The 20911-nt window shown below is 39.8% G+C and overlaps 1 protein-coding gene across 1 annotated transcript in view; it reads right to left on the bottom strand.

Annotated features, from left to right (window-relative positions):
- ITGA9 (integrin subunit alpha 9) overlaps positions 1–20911 on the bottom strand; it is a 214680-nt gene that overhangs the window by 37696 nt on the left and 156073 nt on the right. The window contains exons 19-23 of the mRNA XM_042888607.1: positions 18471–18557; positions 16968–17047; positions 13789–13878; positions 11285–11393; positions 8470–8577 (exon numbers count right to left, since the gene is read on the bottom strand). Coding sequence (XP_042744541.1) covers positions 8470–8577; positions 11285–11393; positions 13789–13878; positions 16968–17047; positions 18471–18557 — 474 coding nt within the window. The remainder of the gene's footprint in view (positions 1–8469; positions 8578–11284; positions 11394–13788; positions 13879–16967; positions 17048–18470; positions 18558–20911) is intronic.

Raw genomic sequence — 20911 nt, 5'->3', positions numbered from 1 at the left:
GGGACAGTTTACCTCTAATGTTCATGAGCTCTTTATGATATATGTCTTCAACAGCTTAAATTCCAGAATCCACTGACACATACAATCCCTCTCCCTGTTGTGAACTGTGAGCTGCTTAATCAACACATGAGGCATCCAATAAATCTCCAGGTACACCTCTTTTTTAAAAAGACGCTGAGATCACTTGGAGTTCAGTGCTTTTACCAAGGTTTTAGCTACATTTCTTTCTACAGACTTTCTATTTTACCCAATGCACAAAACATCATTAAATGCGTGTTTTTTTCTTTACCTACTTATTGGACTTTCCTTCGTGGCTGTGTTAAGCTTAGGACAAAAATCTCTAAAGAGCAAGCAGATAAATACATTCCCTGCAGAGCAAGAATTTGTTTGGACATTCCACCACAGCAGATGTTTGAATGCATTGCAAAAATACAGAGAGTCTCTTTAGAGACTCTGGAGAGAAGATAGAAGCTTCAGAGGACAATCTTGCAGATCTGTAGTAAACCCTTGAAGATTAAAGATTTAGTATTTCAAGTTATGTCCTTTCTTTCCAGGACATCCTCAGGTTCTCCTTCCCCTAAAGAATGGTTTATTGATATTACCCGTTACCTCACACAACACTGGACTAACACTTCTAGTCAGGAGAGAAGCACCACACAATGCTTTTTTACACTCAGATATATCAACAGCAGAAGGGTAAACCCTTCTTTTATCATTCTCAGTTATGACATCTTATACACACAAACGGCACTGTTTTCAAATCTCAAGTTTCCAGAATTACCATCTAAACCAAAAATTCGGTATGTTATTTATAAAATTACAAGGCTAGTTTATGATTCAGTGTTTAAGAAAGACCTGTATGTTATAAAAGAATTAAAAAGCTCTTTCCTGGAATTTCTCCTCCTATGTTTTTTTGGCAGGAACATCTTTGCAAACACTGGGAAACAGTGAAAGGATGCAAGTCTCATACTCCTTCAAAAATAAAATAAAATGAAATTCAGATTGTGTTGACTCAGTCCTTGTTACTCAGTAGTTCCTCCACAAGGGGATTCTCTGGCTGGGAAGCTTAAAGAAAACTTATTGTATTTTTTTTTCCCATACTTCAGCAAAACTCCTGATTGCTGTGGTATCTACCAAACTTCCTGCTTCCTTTATGAATCTCTTGACAGCTGGCATATTTAACCAATTATTCAAAAGACAAATTCTTTACCTTAAATTCAGCTGTGTGAAAAGGCAAATCATTCATCTTTTTACATATATTCAGTCATGAAAATAGGAACTATGGGCACCTTGCAAGCTAGCAACTCTTTAAATTGACTCGAAATACCAGATTCCCACATTACACTGACAGCTAATGAGTTTGGGGGGAGCACAGTGTTGCAAAATTTCAACGATGAAGTAATTTGATAAATTCCACTTATTTGGCTTAGAAAGTATTAATGAGAAAGTCATAAGAAAATTGTTGTTGACAGTCGTTACCATGGTCTGATCTAATACATTGATCACAGTGCATTCTTGTCCCTCCTTTGGATGGCTTTCATTTTTATAGTAATTCTCTTCAGGGATTTGTATTTTTAAATTCAAATTGTAATTTCCCTGAACTTTAAGGAGCACCTGCAAAATTCACTGCTTATGTAAGTAAATACGACAGGATTATCACTGCTAAAAGATTTGGACAAAATGTCATAAAATTTGTTCAAATCTGGTTTCATCTAAAATCCAAACTAGTAAGTCAGTCATGGAATGCTTTTCCTGCTACACTGTTTTACAATACCTGGAAGGCAATATCCAGCAAGGCATGAAAAGATTACTTTCAAACAGTGTGAATGCAATGAACTCACACCAAAGCATAGATTTTGTATAGCAGTCAGATGGCTCCAGAAAAGCAAACTCTAATGATTTTTTTTTCCCGTTTAGGACTTATTTTAAGGCCCTAGCTCAGGAAATAATGTTATGGCTAGGCACCTTCTCCTGAATAACAATGACAGCTTAAATAAGAACTAAGTTCCTCTCTACTTAAGGAGCTTCAGTTTATCGTGCTGATGTTAGGAAGGTGCTTATGGGAGCTCTTTCTGAGCTGCTCTGAGGTCTCATTTCCCATGCCTGCAGATGACTGTGCCATGTTGGACTGCAGCATACACCACTGCCCTTCCTTGCAGCCATGCTGGTGCCAGTTTCTCCTGAGAGTGACAGGGCTCCCAAGGCTGATTTAATCGCTATGAGAGAGATGCTCTACATGGCAGGGAAAAAAAACCTTCAGCTACCTACACAAAATGTTTTGGAACAGTCATTTAAAGAAGCTATCAAAGTGAAGAGGCAAGAAGGTCACCAAGTTTTGTACAACACACTCTGAAATGAATAATTTCCTGCAATCTAGTTATGCTTTTTAAACATGGTGCCAAAATACGTGCATGCGAGTGTCTGCAGGGGGGAATGACTAACAGAAAGGGATAAAATACTTTTTTTCTGTAAGTCTGAAACCTCCCTACACAAATCTAGTATCAGTGGTAGCAACCACCAGCAGCATAACTGCACAAACAGCATTTTGCTACATAAATACTATCAGCAAATATTTATACCCTCGCATGCTGGGACTGCCTATAGATGTTTTGAGAGCCTGACACTTCAAAAGACAGAAACTAAACAATTTTAAACTGGCTTTCAAGAAAAAAAAGGGGTTTTCTACATAATGATACAAAGGTTTGTCTCTTTAGGTGGAGCATGCAGCGGTGAGCTTGACAATCCCATCAGACACTTCAAAGAGCACTCACACGCTGTTACCACTTCAGAGAGTTCTGACAGTCTCCCTTTGCAAATGGCTTTAAACATCAGCAGTGCAGTTGTGAAAGCATCTTATTCTTATCCTGGAGAACAGCAACATACAGGTAATAAGCACATGTTAGATTTGAAGTTTTAAAATTGCAAAGATCCTAAAGCTACAACCAAAACAAAGCCACAAGCAGCCTGGGAATCTTCATTAAACAAGACAGCAAGTACTGACTCTTCTCTTTCAAATCTTCCTGCTCCTTACAGATATTACTGTGCAAGTGCCAGGAAGAAAAATGACATGAGTGCTACCCAAAACCAGCCTTAAAAATGTGACCTGCCATCAGGCAAAAAGACTCCTGACTCTGGAACAGATTCCATTTTACTCTTTCTTTCAACATTCTCATGAAGAAAATGATGTTTATTTCAACAGTTATCCTTATTGAACACGACAGTCTGTACTGTAATCCCATGCTCGGGCAACCATTAATTTCAAAGACATCCTGGAAAATGCTTTCCAAATCCAATTCTATTAATTTCCAGCCTAGCTTTTCTTTACCATTCAAATCTTACTAATACCCGGTTTTTAAAAATGCACAATTCAGGCCTTACCTGATGAGAAAGAAGGAATGGAGAAGGGTGAAATGAATATGTAAAGCATAATAGGACAACTAGGTTACATTTCTTTGTCCTTCCAAAATAAAGAAATTCTTCCTTCGCTTTCTAAACAAGGAGTGATGGGAACTCTGAACCAGGAACAAGGGATGTGAGATAACTGGAACTTTCAAGGTGAACAGAAGTAGGATTCACAAAACAAAAGTTTAACACGTTTTTCTCTCTGGAGATAATTAGCAAAGTCTTTTGGAAATTCAAGAAGAACAGATAGATTTTATATTGCCAGTGGAAACAGGTAGATGCTTCTACAAAGTTGCTCCTTTGCCTATCTCTCTCCAGGAATTATAAGAGTAATAAAACATTATAATTAAAAGTATGCTATTATTAGCAATTAATACAACAGTAATTACTATACTTAGATACCAAAAGTTACATGCTGGGACTGTCTTTCTCATCAGAAAATGAGGACAGTATGTCTTGCCTTCTACCTTCTTGCTCAAAATTCCCTTTTATTTCATGTCTTTGAAGAGAATAACCTTCAATGTATGCATCTCACTTTTAACAAGATTCTTACCTCACTAATGATATAAACACTGTTTTTCATACCCATGGTGTTGATTTGCCTAAGCAGGATCTTAAAAATCAGTGCTTGCTGGCCCGCACGATGCTTAGAACACAGAGTATCTCAGTTGGAAGAGTACTTCAGATGTGAAGTCCAACTACCTTACTGCTTCAGGGCTAACCAACAGCTAAAGCACATTAATGAGGACATTTTCCAAATGCTCCTTGAACACTGAGTGGTACAGGGCACCAACCAACTCTCTAGGAAGCCTGCTCCAGTGTCTGACCACCCTTCTGGCACAGAAATGTTTCCCAATGCCCAGCATTACCCTCCTCTAGTACAGCTTTGTGCTGTTCCCACCTTGCCATCGGTGCCCAGGAGCAGAGCCCAGCATCTCCTCCAGGTGATGCACAGAGCAGTGAGGTCACCTCCAGCCTCCTCTTCTCCATGCTGAGCAGCCCAAGTGTCTCAGTCTCTCCTCACACTGCATGTCTACCAGCTCCGTCACCAGCTTTGTTGCTTTCCTCTGGACCCTCTCAGGCACCTTAATATCCTTTTTATATAGCGGAGGACAGAACTGCACACACTATTCAAGGTGAGGCTGCACCAGTGCATAACACAGTGAAGGAACGTTTGCAACACTAGCCAGCTCCTTCCAAAAACCCACAAGTGAACAGGGCACTTGCCCTGGTTAGTACCATGCAACTGTTTAATTCTGGTGACAACCAGCAGCCCTGTACAGCTTGTTTCTTCCAGATGAGGAGTGAGGATCATCCATGTGCGCTGCAGCTGGCTCCAGGTGCAAAAAGAAAAATGTGGTTTCCAGCTGTTAGTCTCTTGCTCCTCATAATGGCGTTTACCTTAGCTGGAAATTAAATAAACAGGAAGGCAACAATCTGATCCAGTTCTGTAAAGCCAACACTGGTGTAATCCCAGACTCCTTGCTAATTTATTATCAGCTTCAGGAAATACCCTGGCTAATTTGGCAGAAGCTCCCATTGTGAAAATCTTTTTGGATGCCCTGGAAAGCAGCTTCTTGGCTGGCAAGTGAAGCAGTGATTCCCTTGCCCTCCAAATTAGCTGGATACCCAAAGGAAATTACTAATCTTTCAGTTTGAAAGCAAAACACAGACAAGTATAATGAGTCCTGTTTTCCTCTGTGAACGAACAGATAATCAATGCCTTGAAGAGTGGAAAATCTACATTTCTGTTAATGCTAACCCTCCTTAATTCTGAGTGAAGCTTTCTTTGCCATCACCTGGAGCAGGACAATCTTACCAGCAAGCTGAGAGACCGCTCTTTTAACCTGCCTTAAAACCTCTGCAAGAAAGCAAATAGAAAAATACACAGAAGGAAAGTTTTTCTTATTTGCTTCTAAAATATCCTTTACCACTGCAGGCTTTAAATATCTACTATGTAAAGTCAATATTAGTGGTGAAATCCCCTAGTTAAAATCACTTGTAAAATTTCTAGCATTTCCATTCTCTTTAAACTTTCTGACAGGGAGGCTGTTCACTTCTTCTGTCATTTTCTTTCAATTATCCATTCTCTTTTACGTCTGGCTTCTACTGTTGACTTTTCTGCGGTTTTGTGTTGCATAAACTCCCAAGACCCCTCCAAAAGAATGTGACCATCTCCAAAGCAGAACTCTGAATGTCAAAACATCTTTGTGACCTGAATGTTTCTGGAAGAAAACCTTAAAACAGTTTCTGCAATAAAGCCAAAAAGCTTAGAGCAACGGCAAAAGAGGAAGCGTGAGGGCTGTCATTTCCTCCAGGAGCAGCGAGGTAATAACTCCCATTAACACCTCCCAGAAACGAAGACCATTCCAGTGGGCCATATGTGACTCTCTTCCTTTAATTATTTTTGTGACTGAATGAAATTCTAGGTCAGTCAACACACTATGAAGGACTTAGCTCTTGGCACTAGTTTGCTTAGTTTGTGTATATGTGAAACACACACTCCAGTGTTTTTACTATGCTTTTTCACCCATAAATTTCCCTGCTGTACTGTACACCAGAGAAGGGCCAAAAATACTGTGAGCTTTCAAAAAAAGAAAACAGTTTAAGTTACAGATAAACAACAATTCCTGACCCTCTGTATTATCAGCTATTCTGAAAGGTCCAGCAACGCTGACAGCTAGGACTGCTGGAAAAAGGTGTAATTACAGAAAGAATACAATCACCTCTACTACACTCTAGTTCCTACGAAGTTCAAAACAAGCAAATGCTTGAAATCTTGAATTAATATACACAAACACTTCTGAATGTCATCTTTCCTTGCCTTTTCGTAGATCATTTCAACCTGCAGCTTTTAGGTTATTTGCTTAAGTATATTTAGTCTGAGAAAAGATGAAAAACTGAATAATTTTAGCTCCTTTTTCAGTCAATAAAAACTCAGTGTGGGAGAAGTATGAGGAAAGAGAGCAAAACGATTTTTCTGTTATCATACCACAACTTGGGAGACATGGGTTCAGAGCCTATCACAAATAGGACAAATTACACAAATTTCTTGTGTTACCTACAGCAAAACATTTGGTGTTTCAATTACTTATCTGCAAAGCAGGGATAAGCACTATCCCAGACATGATTTGCTTGGATAATATTTATTAGCAAGTCAGAGGTGCTCAAGAAATCTTGTCAACTGTATGCTGGGTTGCATCAAGAGAAACACGGCCAGCAGGTTGAGGAAGGTGATTCTGCCCCTCTACTCTGCTCCCATGAGACCCCACCTGCAGTACTGTGTACAGTTCTGGAGCCCCCAACACTAGATGATCAGAGAGCTGCAGCATCTCCTCTAAGAGGACAGGCTAAGAGAGCTAGGGCTTTTCAGCCTGCAGAAGGGAAGGCTCTGAGGAGCAGCCTTCCAGTACCATATAGACCGCATAACCTTGTCAGTGCAAATTTGAGTTTTAAGTAGAAATGACGACAAATTATGTCTGGAAATTAGCCCTTATACACCATGTAATATGCACACCAGCTAATTTAAGTATGCAAAACAGGTGTCTTGTCTAAGACAATTTGCGCAGATTTCTGGAAGAGTCAGCATCAAGAAACAAGCAGTGCCACTTCAAAGAAGACACCAGCAGAGAAAATCTGTTAGGATGACTTCCTCATCTCTGGTGGGGCTGTGAACACACATATTCACACAGCATGGAGAGATGGGAACAGTCAAGGACATGGGTCAGGATCCACTGTCCTGCAATGTGTCCAAGAGAAGGTGGTTATCCACATACAGGGATGGACTAAACAAAACATAACAATGTGATGTGATGGAAAGCAAGATGGGGAATTACTGCAGCCTAGTTGGAGAAGCACCACCTGAGTACACAGCTACTGCCTTGCAGGAGTTATACTGTTGAAATAATGGAATATTTGCAATAAATGGTGACAAACCGGGGAGTGATTGCTATTTTCTTTTGTTAACATTGCTTGGGAAACTAGAAGGGACCACACAGGGAAGGGAAAGCAAGGTTTAGATGAGAATCATAGAATGGCCTGGGTTGGAAAGGAGCACAGTGCTCATCCAGTTCCAACCCCCTGCTATGTGCAGGGTCACCAACCAGCAGCCCAGGCTGCCCAGAGCCACATCCAGCCTGGCCTTGAATGCCTGCAGGGATGGGGCATCCACAGCCTCCTTGGGCAACCTGTGCCAGTGCCTCACCAGCCTCTGGGGGAAAAACTTCCTCCTCATATCCAACCTAAACCTCCCCTGTCTCACTTTAAAACCATTCCCCCCTGTCCTATCACCATCCACCCTTGTGGATATATATATCTCAATCATACCCTTCTATAGCACAAATCTTGGAAACCTCTGGAGTGTTGTTTTATTGGATCCTCATTGACAGTGATTCAGTGACACATTTACCTGTGTATGAGGGATGGTAACACTTTTCAGCCAAAGGGCCAGAAAAGAACCTAACCACAAAGCAAGTAGAATACTTCTATTCAAGAAAACCATGAGCTGATGGAATGAGATGTTTTTTTTTCTTGTAAGAACAGACTACTCTGAATTTACCTCAGTAATGAGGCTTCCCAGTATTGGCCACCGCAGTATAAATGATGATATTTCAGTGGTTTAACAAAAGCTTTGAAAATAATAAAAATATATTAAAGATGAAATCTAAGAATGTGTCTTATTTACCACAAATTACTTTGGTTTTCTTTGTAGCTGACGTAAAATCAGCCTTTGAAAAATCTTATGTTGAAAGAATAAATTTCACTGCTATTTACATTTGTTTAAAGGTCAGAAAGGATAACTTATAGCATGGAATACAGGAAAATATAAGCAAGTGACTCCAAAAGTAATGCCTCCTACTTATTTCCATGAAAACTGCAACAAAGAACACAAGAGAATTATTTGATAGAGCAAATTCTCAGCTACAAAACACTACTTTTCAACACTATCACCACCATTACCTGCGCATATTCACCAGCAGTCAGTAAGAACCTGCATGTAGTGTTCAGCAAAACCTGCAGACATTTCACTACCTCTCTGAGCAATTGAATACATGGTGATGTACTCACCATCATCTGCTGAACGTGAAATATTTCAGCTCCAGTAGCAGAGAGGCGGTTTGGAAATGAAATATCAAGAAAAGCGCCAGGAAGAGTGCTTGGTCCAGCATTGTAAACCTGTAAGAAAAACAGGCATATAGATGTATTAAAAAGTCCTGAATAAACATAACTGCTCATAAGTAGGAAATAATTGTATAACCAGAGCTGGGAGCGTAGGTACATTTGAAAAAATTCTCATACTATGCCAGTTTTATAACCTTTTCAGATAGCACCTTCTCCTTTCAGTATCAGATGAAATCAAAGGAATACTTTGCCTGAAAGTCTTTCATGATAGCTCACACAACAAGTGAGATGCAGATTTGGAGGATAATTAGCAGTCATCAATACAAATAGCATAGGACTTCTATCTTTCATACAGAGACTCTGCTAGTACACTGAAGTGTTTTGGTAACACCACCTGTTACTGTAAAACATATTGCTATTTCTATCAACATCCTAATTTCCATCAGGTAACCTCTGCATTATATTCTGCCTGTGTTTTTCTTACAGGGAAGAGTAATGATGATTGTGACTACTGAACTGTAGGCATGATGAACTGAGTTGCCAAGAAATGCACGTGAACAACTTCCAACCAAGATCTGGAGTTTCCAATTAAATGAAACTCTTAGTGGAAAAACGTTGGCTTTCTATCAAATCCCCCACAACTTCTCAACCAAAAGTCAAAGAATTTTCAGTACACCACTGAAATGTATCCAATGAAAACTGCTAAATTTGAGGCTTCTTGCTGAAGAGAAAAAAAATCTATGGACAAATGTCTATTAAAGTAAGTTTTCATGACTACCTGCATTTTCCTTTTATCAGGGAAAAATGTTTCTAGCAACATTTGTTTCTAGCAACACATGTATAAATGCAAACAGCACAAATATTAAGCTAATAGAATATTTATCTGCTCTAAGACAGTACAAGATGAAGTAATTGGTCTCTTAACAATGTAAAGTACCAATATTAAAAACAACAGATATTCATTCTTCAAACACTGTTTGTATTTGAAGAAATGCCTGACTGATAAAGAGAATCAGTTCACAATGTCAAATCCTCACAAAAACCCCGAGGCTCCAAGCAGGGGGGAAATCCCACTACAACAGAGCATGGCAACAACTGCATGAAATACAAATATAATGTTTCATGTAAGACGTTTTAGAAAATGCTGGTTACATCACTGTGATCAGACACAAGAGTTAATGCAGAAAAGGCATTTTCATTGCACATCCCGTTACCCCCAAACATTGATGTATAGATCTCTTTCCTTATTAATATCCTACATGGTAAAGATTTTCATATGTATAAAAAAACTCTACAAAGCTCTGTAATTTTGTAAGTCATCTCTTCTTTCGGTTAACAAACTATTACTTTTCTCCATCTGGAGAAGATTAATAAATGGCAGGCAAATCATTAAATACAAGCAAACAGTGATATAAACCATGCTCTGCCCATTATGAAACTCTACCCTTTCTCTCTGACAAACAGTTACGAGGTTTACCATGTTATTGGTGAGCAGATCTGTAACTTGTTACTGTGTTGTTTTCCACTCTCATATGGGTAGCAACCTTATTAATATTGCAACTCACAAGTGTGTGTACGAAAGGCAAGAGGGTAGGAGAGGATAAATGGTGGCCAATATATAGACTCTCTCTTCATTACCTACTATCACTTCATTTTATTGAAAATAATCATCCAGTTAAAGCATCAGTACATATGTTCCTTATCTGTTTCTAACCAATATCTGGCTGGGGAGAAGTAAAGACCTAGAAAACCTCAAGAATGGAATCAGTATCATAAGAATTAATAGCCTAGTTCACAAAAGCTTTAATGTCCTGGAATTCTGCTTTCAGTCCTTTTCAGTAAATAGCTAAGGGCACTGCATGACAGTGGGGGTTTAATTGCTCTGGCCCACAGTCTGTCCACAGAGGCTGACATGTGTTATTCATTATGAGCTGAGTGGCATTCATGCCTAGGAGAACAGAAAGGGGAAAAAAGGTGAAAGACTATTTTTCACGATCAACGATTCACCCACCTCTGCCGGATTTATCATTCCCTAGTTCCATCTAGCGGTCAAAAATGATTTGAAGTGCTTGTAATAGAGACAGTCAAGGCCACGAGACAAGTTTATTTTGGTCCTGTCACAAGAGCTTGTTGTAATAACTGTTCCATACACTTTACAAGATCGGGATCCCAACTGACATGTGCTTTTAAATTTATAGATAACGTCTGAATAACACTGATGTGCTATGAGACATGCAATGAAACCTTCTCACACCATATTTCTGGTTTTACATTCTCTTTCCTGCACTAGACTCTCATCAGTAACGTTATACATATTTTTGTATTAGAGGTATTTGGCTTAGTCAGAATCCATTTCACAGGTACGTGCTTGTTCTCATGGATGAAGACTGCCCACACCTCTGCTCAATGACCATGACACTGAAAAGAATTATTTCTCCCATTTGATCCTGAGACTGCATTCAAGATGTGGCACTTGGGTAATTTTGTACTTGGCACACTATGAAAAGTAAAACACAAACAAATAGTAGCAGTATGAAACTATGACAGTGAGATGTCCTGTTTGTAATTATTGTACTAGTATTTTCAGACAAGGAAATACACCATCCCTGTACACATGAATCCCTGTAAATATGGCATCCAATCAAAAATGCAATACACAGCATACTGTGTTATAGAAGCAAGCACCAAAGCCCTTAAATGCACTGAGAATAAAAGAGATACAAAGTTAGAATGTACTGTCAAGCAAGAATTTCAGTTTTACCTGCAGTGTGAAGTTAAGAGACTGGAAACGGCATTCATGGCTTTCCAGCTGAACGAAATTGGATGCTTCCACAGAGTCACCATAGAAAAAGGAAGTAGGGAAGACTTCCCTGAAAGATCAAGACACAGATTTAGTAAGTTTTGATTGCCACCAAAATTAAATATATTTGTGGTATGCTTAAATCTCAGTGCTTGCTTTCTGGCCATGGGAAGTCCTATGGAGCCATTCTGCACTAATGCAGTATTTTTTATTTGATTTCCTCTTGACAACAGTAGGTTACACAACCAGCATCTCAAGTGATCTGGCTTAACATCCTATCGTAGAAGGAAGCAGACTTACTTGGATTACTTTTTCTCCTTTCCTATCACAAAACACCTCCTCCTGGTCTGTGGCCCTTCCTGTGGATGATCTGTGGAAGTTCTTTAGCACGTGTAACATGTGAAATCACCGCACTACTGAGTTCATCTGAAGTACTAACAAACGGGATTATTTTCAGTTACTTACTCACTAAAATAACGCCCCAATTTGGTCTACCATTTACAGAGCATTTCATCAATAAACACCCCATCAGTTATCACTAGGTTTGTGATTTGCAGATGGTTAAAGGGAAGAAAAGAGGGGGATATGACCTGCTTTAAGCTAGTCACAGAGGCCAAGTTCCCTCAGCCATTCTTAGCATCTTATTACAAAGTAAAATGCAGTAAGGTTCTATCAGAAAAGACTCTGAAGCATGGTAGTACCTAGAAATCCTAGGCAGGAGGACTAGGAGTGCTTTAAGCATTCTTTGTGCTTCCTAATGTCAGACTGCACCACTGGATGGAAATGGTCCTGATGTAATTTTGTATAGACTGTAGTAAGAATCTGTCTAAAACTCTATTTCTTTCCCAGGCTGTTCTTTTGATCAGAGGTTTCTGAGGCAGGATTTTAAGCCTGTTTAGGTACATTTCCTTTTTTTTCAGGTCTGTTGACCTGCCTCTTATGGCAGGGATCAACTAGGGCAAACAGCAGGAGACAAACTTGACTCCTCCCATCCACAGTGCTGTGCCAGTAGGCTCCTTCCAAGCATGTTACAAGCCCTTTGGGATATTTATCACAAGAATTTGCTCTCACAGACCCACACAATGATAACTAATTAAATTAGGTTTTAAAGACATACTGTCTGAAGAAGAGTATTCCTAATATTATTTATATTAATTGGGAATGGTGCAGCTGCCAATAAATCAAACTTTTCCCTGGCAGCTGGACATTCCTATGAGCTGGAGTCAACTAAACTTTGTATGTGTGAGTGGAAGAAATCATCCAAATAGTCAGGTGGGGCTACAACTTCAGAAGCATTAAAAAAAAAAAAAGTATGTTGTGAAGAAAAAGAAGCCTAATTTATACCAGGCTTTTGGTTTGTAGCATTCTGTTGGTGGGGAACAGGGATCTAAAGGCACGTTATTTCTTTTGTATCTGTAAAGCTGTACAAAATCTGTGTAAAAGCAGTGCCAACTAAGGGATCCAGAGATACATTTCTACACAGTCTTTAACTCTTAAAATGCTCAAAAATTTCCAGAATATGTTGCTTCTCAATATAGAGAAGAACTTTGTCCTTGCTTGCCATCTTGTGGGGTCTGGTAGTCCTCATGGTGGCTAAAAAGACCTTTGCCTCTTGGGGACAATACTCATGAGTTTTTACTTCCCAAATTTGGAAATGAATGTCAACTTCCACAGCCCACACTGATGCTACTTCACCCCCAGTGACCACGTCACTCAACTCCAACTTGAACACTGTCTATGTTAGGGGTCAGTTTATTTGGACTAATCCCAAATTATTCACTCAAGATGTACAATGGTAATTTTAAGAGGAAGAGGAGACCTCTGAGTACAAAGGCAGGAACCAGCACACGTCCAGTCCCTATGTATTGTATATCAGTCAAAGGGTGAGTGATGTTCCACAGTTCGTATTTGGATGTTCTGCAGACTAAGAAGCAGAGCTAGTGGGAAAGGAGATAGAAGCAGAAACAAATTCTGACTGTGAAATTAAACAGAAAGGCAAACAACTAGACTCTACCAAGATCTTTAAAATCCCATAACATTCGACCCTAACCTTTGGCCTGGTGATTCTCAATCATATCTTTAAAGGCATGCCTTACAGAACAAGATAGGATTTACTTTTCCTATTTTTATTTTATTTGAAGTTCCATCGTATCCACAGAATCACGTGAATTCAAATATGATCACTAAAATATCTACAATAAATTTGATTTTAATGACTTAGTATTGTTAGAAAGGAGTGAGAAAGAGTTACAGTGCTGGAATGTAAAGAATGACAAATAAAATTCCCAGATAGGGAATGAGATTGTCCTTATTTCCAGAGTCTGGGAAACAAGAAAAAAAAAAAAAATCAACATTCCACTACTTGTAAACAAAGAGAAAAATTCCGTTTTTCACTCCAAGAGGTTTAAATGTTATTGTTAGGATTACTGGCATTTTTTTGTTTTCATTTGATGACTGGTACTTACCCATTGATAGATGAGTCCACTTCATGCATCAGGGGCACTGACAGGGTCAGAGTATTATCATGCAAGGACTCCACGCGCTCTATGTTTCCACTGTGCCAGAAAGAAAACATAAACATACTGTAAATCCCCAGCCTTTGTATTATCTCACAGTTACACAGCTACTATCCCTATGTTTTGTGCTCTGAACTCCTCTTGCTGAGCGATGTCACCTCTCCTCAGGAAGCCTTTCAGCGGGTAGGAGTTACATTTCTTCACCCCACTTTGGAGGGGGCACAGCATGTACACAGTATATACTTTGTGGTTACCCCTCTGGATGGGACATGAACAAGCACAAGCTGAGAAACCATATTTGAGAAAAGCAGTCAATCCAAAGGGAAGTGCTGTCATCATTCACAGTGGAGATATACAAGGACATCTAGGCATAAATGCAAGGACTCATTTTTCCCAGCCTGACTGTACATCAGTTTGGGAGGATCACATACATCTCACAGAGGGTTCCTGACTCAGTAAATTAAATTTCACTTTTAAATACCTGAATTGCTTCACAGCACTGTTTCACAGCTATGAGCAACCTTGCAGGCTACATCCTCATACAGAACTAGCCATAAACTCTTCACTGTTCTACTCCCTTCGCATGTAATTAGTTGTCAAAATGAAAGTACTACTTTCTATCTTTATATTATAGTCAGCTGCCACCACTGGTCAAAAGCAGAAGGAAAGAACAGTAAGTAATCATCTCTTATTTCAGTCATTTTATTTCAGTGTGAACATTTATATATTAAATCCAGGAAAGGCTGAAATGCAAGCACAGCATGCAAACTTGTAAATATTCTAATCCTGGAGGTGAGCCTGCTTGGTGGGTAACAGCTCAGAAGATATGTTGCATATATTTCCAGACTCTCTAGCAGTGACTAATTGCTTTCTGCCTTGCTGTTCACTGGATTTACTCACGAATCAAACTGGGAAAAGATATGCTCCCATTTACTTTAGGACAATATCACTGAGGGAAAAGAAGCAAGCTGTAACATCCCAAATGATACACCATTTATATGATGAGTTGCTTAATTCGGTCCCAGGAAAAAAGAAGAAAAAAAAAAGACTTAACAAAAACTGGATGGACTCATAAGAGTCTGAAATGGAGGCATTTTTCATCTCAGATACTGAGATACTCTGGTGGCAAGTAGAACATGCTTGCAGAATTCCATACAGATTTCAAATGTATGCAGCTAATACATTTCAAAGTTCCTGTACAAAAGGAGAACATCACTCACTGAGTCTGATTCTAGCAAAATAGTTCACTCCGGGAAGCAGTGGAAGAGTTTTGTTGGTGCTTAGTTTCTCCTATGCTGTCTCACTACTGAACCAGTCTCTCACTCTCTTTTGCTATAGGCGCTTATATGGAATTTGCAGCTACAAGGAACAAGCTAAGTGGCTACCTGAAGAGCAATACTTACATTCCCATGACAGCATAGTACAGCTAACAGCTTCTCTATCCCTAGACAATTATGGAGGACTAGCTCCAGTTTTGTGTGGGAATTAAGTCCATACTTGTTGTCTATCCACAGCACATAATTTTCCTATCCATTTCCTTATTGCTGACTTCAATCAATGGCTCCCTGCTGCAGACCAGCAACTCTTGTGGTAGAAAATATTACTATTATTTGACAGCGAGGGAATTGAGTAATTTGCCCAAAGACAGGGAGGAAAGAAGGGTAGTTCTGCACTGGGAAGTGCATTGCTGTCTCTGGAGGTTCAGCTGAATCCTTCACAAAACAACTGTCCTCCAGTCCACCCTTCCGAAATGAAAGACATTCTCTTAAGCTCTCAGAGCATTTGCACTATGTGCACAAGCTGCTATCTATAACTTCACCCCATCTAAAGGCACCAGCCAACCCTCCTCACTGGTGAGGCACAGTAATCTCAAGGAGTGAGGTGACTGAGGAGAGCCCTGTGCTATCCAAGGCATGGAAATGAGAGGTACAAGCTGGAAAATGCTGCCTGGGCAAATTTAAAGCAGCCGTGACCTATCTTTGCAACGGCTGGCATTCACCCAGCAGATCCTGATTCATCTCCTGCCCTAGAAATATTATGGGGTCATTTAAACACGTGATCAGCTACAGAGTAAAACTTGCATAATGTGCAAGCCATGGCCTTGCCCACTTGATGTGAGGTCTCACTGTCAGTGCTTCATAGCAGCCCCACGTGCTGCAGGATCTTGTTCCCCACCTACAGCTGTTATAGGAGCAGTCACTCAGCAACTGCAAGATCTTGTCTCTCATTCCGAGTAAGCCTGTGAGGCATCAGAATGGGGAGGCGAGCTGTTTGGAAATGCCATTGAAATGCCATTTTTGATGTTGTAAGGTATGAAGATGGCCTGTGGAAGCAGCAACCGGTTCCCTACTCAGCATGCCAGAGCAGCAATTTATGGCCTAGGTTAATGAAGCTGTGCTACAGTCTCCAAATAAACACCCAGACATTGCCTTGCCTTAAACACCCATGGAGACTACCTCTTTTGTAGCAGATCATCCTGGGTGCCACATCTTTTATTTCATTCCAGATAAAGTGATTGTGTTTACATTATAAGGTCACTGGCTAGCATTTGGCATCATCCTACTGCAGTGCCTGATGCAAATGCCCTTGGGACAGTGTCCCCTTCAACTGTTCCACGCATCTGTCAAACCTTACTGAAGATCCAGAGTGGGGAAAAAATAGACATGTAGCTTTGGAAACTGTCAGTAAGATCTCTGAGCATCTGATGAAAGCATTTTTCTTTTCTGGTTTGCATCCAAGCATACTTATTTCATTTAAATGCTGGAACAAATGGGTCTGTCTGGTGCTGATCGTCAAGCACAGCTGAGCTGAGTTTGATACACAGCCCAAAGGGATGAGCAGAGAAACACAAGGGCCTTCCAACTGAAAGAACACAAAATGCTCCTTCAGAATCACAACTGCCTGGCAAACAGAGCTTACACACAATTCCACCTCACTTCTCAGTGAAGGTAAGCCACATGTTTCCTCTGTGTTATCAAAGAACAAGCATTTAGCTTCAGTCATTCAACCTCATTTACTATACATGCATATGCTGATGACTGCTACCACACAATTGCTAAGCATAGGCAGTGCACACATCATGCAACGAAGAAGATCTAAGTCATCAAGACACGGAAAAGTTCTCTTACCTTTGGGCAGTGACAAGGAAGGTAAGTGTTTCCTCTTGTCCAGACAGGTGGCTTGTGTCAAAGATTACACTGAACTCATACTGCACAAAGAAAAAGTGGCATTTAGAGACTGTTTCAAAACACATTTATTCTGAAGCTTCACCTATATCCTACTGGTCTAGCTAAAAACAAGTAGCATATTTTGATATTCTTAATAGAGCCCCCTCTACTGCATAGTAGTGAAGGTTTAACTATACAATTGCTAGGTTGTTCAAATACTACTGAATCTGATTTTTCATTGTGAGAAGGCCTTTATTAGAATTGCCACTCAAAGATATTTTGGGAGCAAATTATCTGCCAGTGGAAGAGCCTTCTAGCATTAAGAGATCATTACTGAAATTACCTCAGCACCATTGCACGCACTAACTGCTGCCAAGAAATCTTCCATGAATCTCTCATGCACAGGCATGCACAGACACCGGGAACAACCAGCAGTAGCTAAAGCACCATCCAGGCCACTAACCAAGCTGGACATAATCAGGTGTTAATTTTGAGTTGAGAATCTACTGGGTTGATCACTGTAGCACTACATTAAATATTCCACACAGCAACATTTCTGTTTAACTCCAAAGCCCAGGTGAAATGGTTTCCAAATTCATGCTAATTTCAATGGGGAAGGGAAGGGAAGGGAAGGGAAGGGAAGGGAAGGGAAGGGAAGGAACTACGTCACTCTGAAGTGAAATATTGAAATTCTTAAATTCCAGGTGATATTTTGCTATTGCAATTTTTTCCACTTGCTATTGCATTTTTTCCATTACGTTGTATATCTTTTTAAGTGTTTCAAAAGAGCATATTGCAAGCAACAAATAATATGTTAAGAAAGAAAGCAACGAAAACATGAGGTCAAATGTGGCAATTCAAACAGAAAGGATTAATTTTTAGAATTTAAATTTTGTAAGAAAATTCAGATACATTTTGTTCAGATCATCCTAAAATTATGTCTATTCTCAGTTCCTGGGTTGGTCACTGCATATTTTGATTAGTGACAGAAAGAACCTGGCTGGATTTCTAAGTATAAGAGAGTTCATCTACTACTATCCAAACAAAACCTTCTTTCAGAGCTATCAGAAAACCATAATATGAAAAATTTATTACAAAACTTTCATTGTTGTTCATACGAAAGCAGTCACAATTTAAATTGAGAGTAGGCAAAAATAAAAATACAATAAGGCAACACAAAGGAGACAGGGTCTTTTTCTAATATTCCACTAAGGTTTCGCTTGCTACAACTGTTGCAACATTTTTTCAAGAGTATTTAATTGCAACGCACAAGTTATCGCTATTGGCTGTATCTGGTGAGTACGTTTGCCCTCCCACAGCCATACAAGGCCTGGATATCTGTGTTAGAAAGCTACATAAGGTATCAGCCACAGGCATTTAACAGAGCAGTTATTCTTCCCAACACTCTTTGGAGAAAAACAGGGGAAGAAACCATCACTGCAGATGAAAATATCATGACATTACCCTAGATTTTGATCTCATGAAAGGAAATTCCACACTGCACTTGAGGAAGTCTGACTCCAGCAACTCACAGGAAATTCCCAGCTCCTCCTGTAAGAAAATAAAAAGACCACAAAATGATGGAGAAAGACTACCAAGAGATGTCATTGAGATAAAGCATCTCAGAAAATAAAACATTTCCCATCATAACGCTGTTACTCATGGTCCTGATCTCTTAGTCTCTTGGGATGAACTACAATGATAAGGGTACCAGCTCTTCTTTAATGACACAGTGGTGGTGTAGAGTAAATTAGGGGATGATCCCCTCCTCACGCTGAACCATGATGGCCTATGAGCACTGTCAGTAATACAAACTGAAAAGTTCAGAGCACTAACATAAAAGCCAGTCCATTAAAACAACAGAAATGAATCTGTTGAATAGAAAGCCTTTCATTGCTCCATAAAATAGGAGTCTAGCTCCAGGTTAGGACATTCTCATCTCCAGATCATCAGAAGACAGTTGCATGCCTTGTCTCTATGGAAAAGTTCATAACATAAAATTTTCAGAGTGAGATTCAGCTCCAGAATCTGGATGCACACCTTCAGGTGACTACCCAGAAGAGTTCTGCTAAATGATCCAGGTGCTCCCATCCTAGCAGAGCTAGAAAACTGCTAAGCAGAGCAAATGTAGGTGTTCATTCCCAAGTGAGCCAAGGAAGTGACGAGGCCCTGCTACTGAATAGATCAACACTGGAGCAGTGGTATTGAAGTATCCAACTGTAATATGAATGCCTGAATTGAGAGATATGAATCTGAAAATTAACCCAATTATGGACATCTATCTGGAAATCTCTTAGATACAGGATATATCATTTATTCAATCTATTTTAGGAATCCACAATAGTTTGTGAAACCCAAGCTCAGTCTCCTCTTGGCACATTTCCCAAATCACTCATGAGTTTTGCTTTAAATATGTACTTCAATTTAAGCATTTGCATGAGTACCATTCTCGAATGGAACAAGCACATGTTGAAGTGGCTTCCCAAAACATGGACCCAGACTATAAGCATCTCGGGGAAACGTCTCTCTTGGTTTCATGTTTTGATCTGAGCACTGCATTAGTGGTCTACAGACATTACCCTGTCTGACTGTCAGACCATTACCCGTTACTCTGACTGCATCCAGATTCTTGATCTTTCAGCTGTTTCCTTTTGTTTCCCCTCTATCTTCAAAATCATGGTTCAATTCATAGCACATGTCAATAGATGATTATATCCCTAATGTCATTTTTCTACCCTGATTTAGTTATTTGACTGGTTTCATGTGTAAAGAAAATAATCTAAGGGGAAAATCCATGCATGCTTTGAGACGGCATGAAATCACTTCAGTAGTACCCAACTGCCAGAGCAGTGGGCTCCATGTTCATTTTCTCTATGGATTTATTTCCTTGCAGTCCTCTGTATGATTCTATTTCCAACATTACAAAAGATGGCACTGCCCAGCAAATCAGCTATCTAGATTCAGCTGTACAAAGCTGTCATCTTCCTATTCTAGGTCAGATCTTCTCCTCCATTTAACAAAAAAGAGTAGAGAAAGTGCTTTATAGGTGAAGCATCTCCTTCACTTGCCTTTTCCACTCAGCGATCTGGGAACTCTTCTAGTTTTATGTGGATGATCCGGTGAATACACACTCTGAGCAGCTGCGCAACCAAATGAAAAGTTTCACAGTTGTTTTCTCTGGGAACATTCTTGGTTCTGTGTTGTTCCAACATCCCTAGCTGTCTGACTGTAGCAACCTATGAACTCTCTTTCATCATCTCTCTGTTTCTGCTCAGTCAAGAGAGATTTCTATTTACATAGCTGTCTGGTGGTGACAGTGACCAGACAGACCCAAGAGGCTGCCTCCTCTCCCCATGTCTGTATCGCTTCAGAGATGTCAAAGAACACGATAACAGAAAGAACAGTCATCTTGATCATGGAAGAAGTGCAATTCTTCTTCATTTTGCAAATTGGAGGCTGCCTGCCTCTGCAGTCCTGACAACAGGCAGGCAGATGCCAGTTGTTTATAACAGTCAGTTAAGGAAATGACAGATAAAACTGCATTGACCATTTCTATTGTCGCTGCTTGCAACAGCTTAATAGATGTGCTGAGATTGACTAGAAGGACCTTCTGACTTCATTAGCATACCATCCAGTTTAATGATTAATAAAACACTATGCACGCTGCAAAGTCAAACTGCTCAGAGCTAGGAAATAGCATAAAGAAGTTTGCTGAATCACTGGATTGGTATTCTTCACTATTTCTATACTACCTAGCAGAGTTTCTAATTTGCTTAGAAAATGCAGCCAAAGCGGATGGAAGCTTCTCTGCTGGTTACAGAACATGAATTATCCAGACAACTCTGTCTTCCTTCTGAAACATCTGACAGCATTTCATGTTTTCAGAAGAGTCAATCAGCTAAACA

Source organism: Lagopus leucura, unplaced genomic scaffold (assembly GCF_019238085.1).
Source record: "Lagopus leucura isolate 7727_CA_CO unplaced genomic scaffold, USGS_WTPT01 Super-Scaffold_100157, whole genome shotgun sequence".
NCBI lineage: Eukaryota > Metazoa > Chordata > Aves > Galliformes > Phasianidae > Lagopus > Lagopus leucura.
This window is presented reverse-complemented; position numbering and strand designations above follow the sequence as displayed.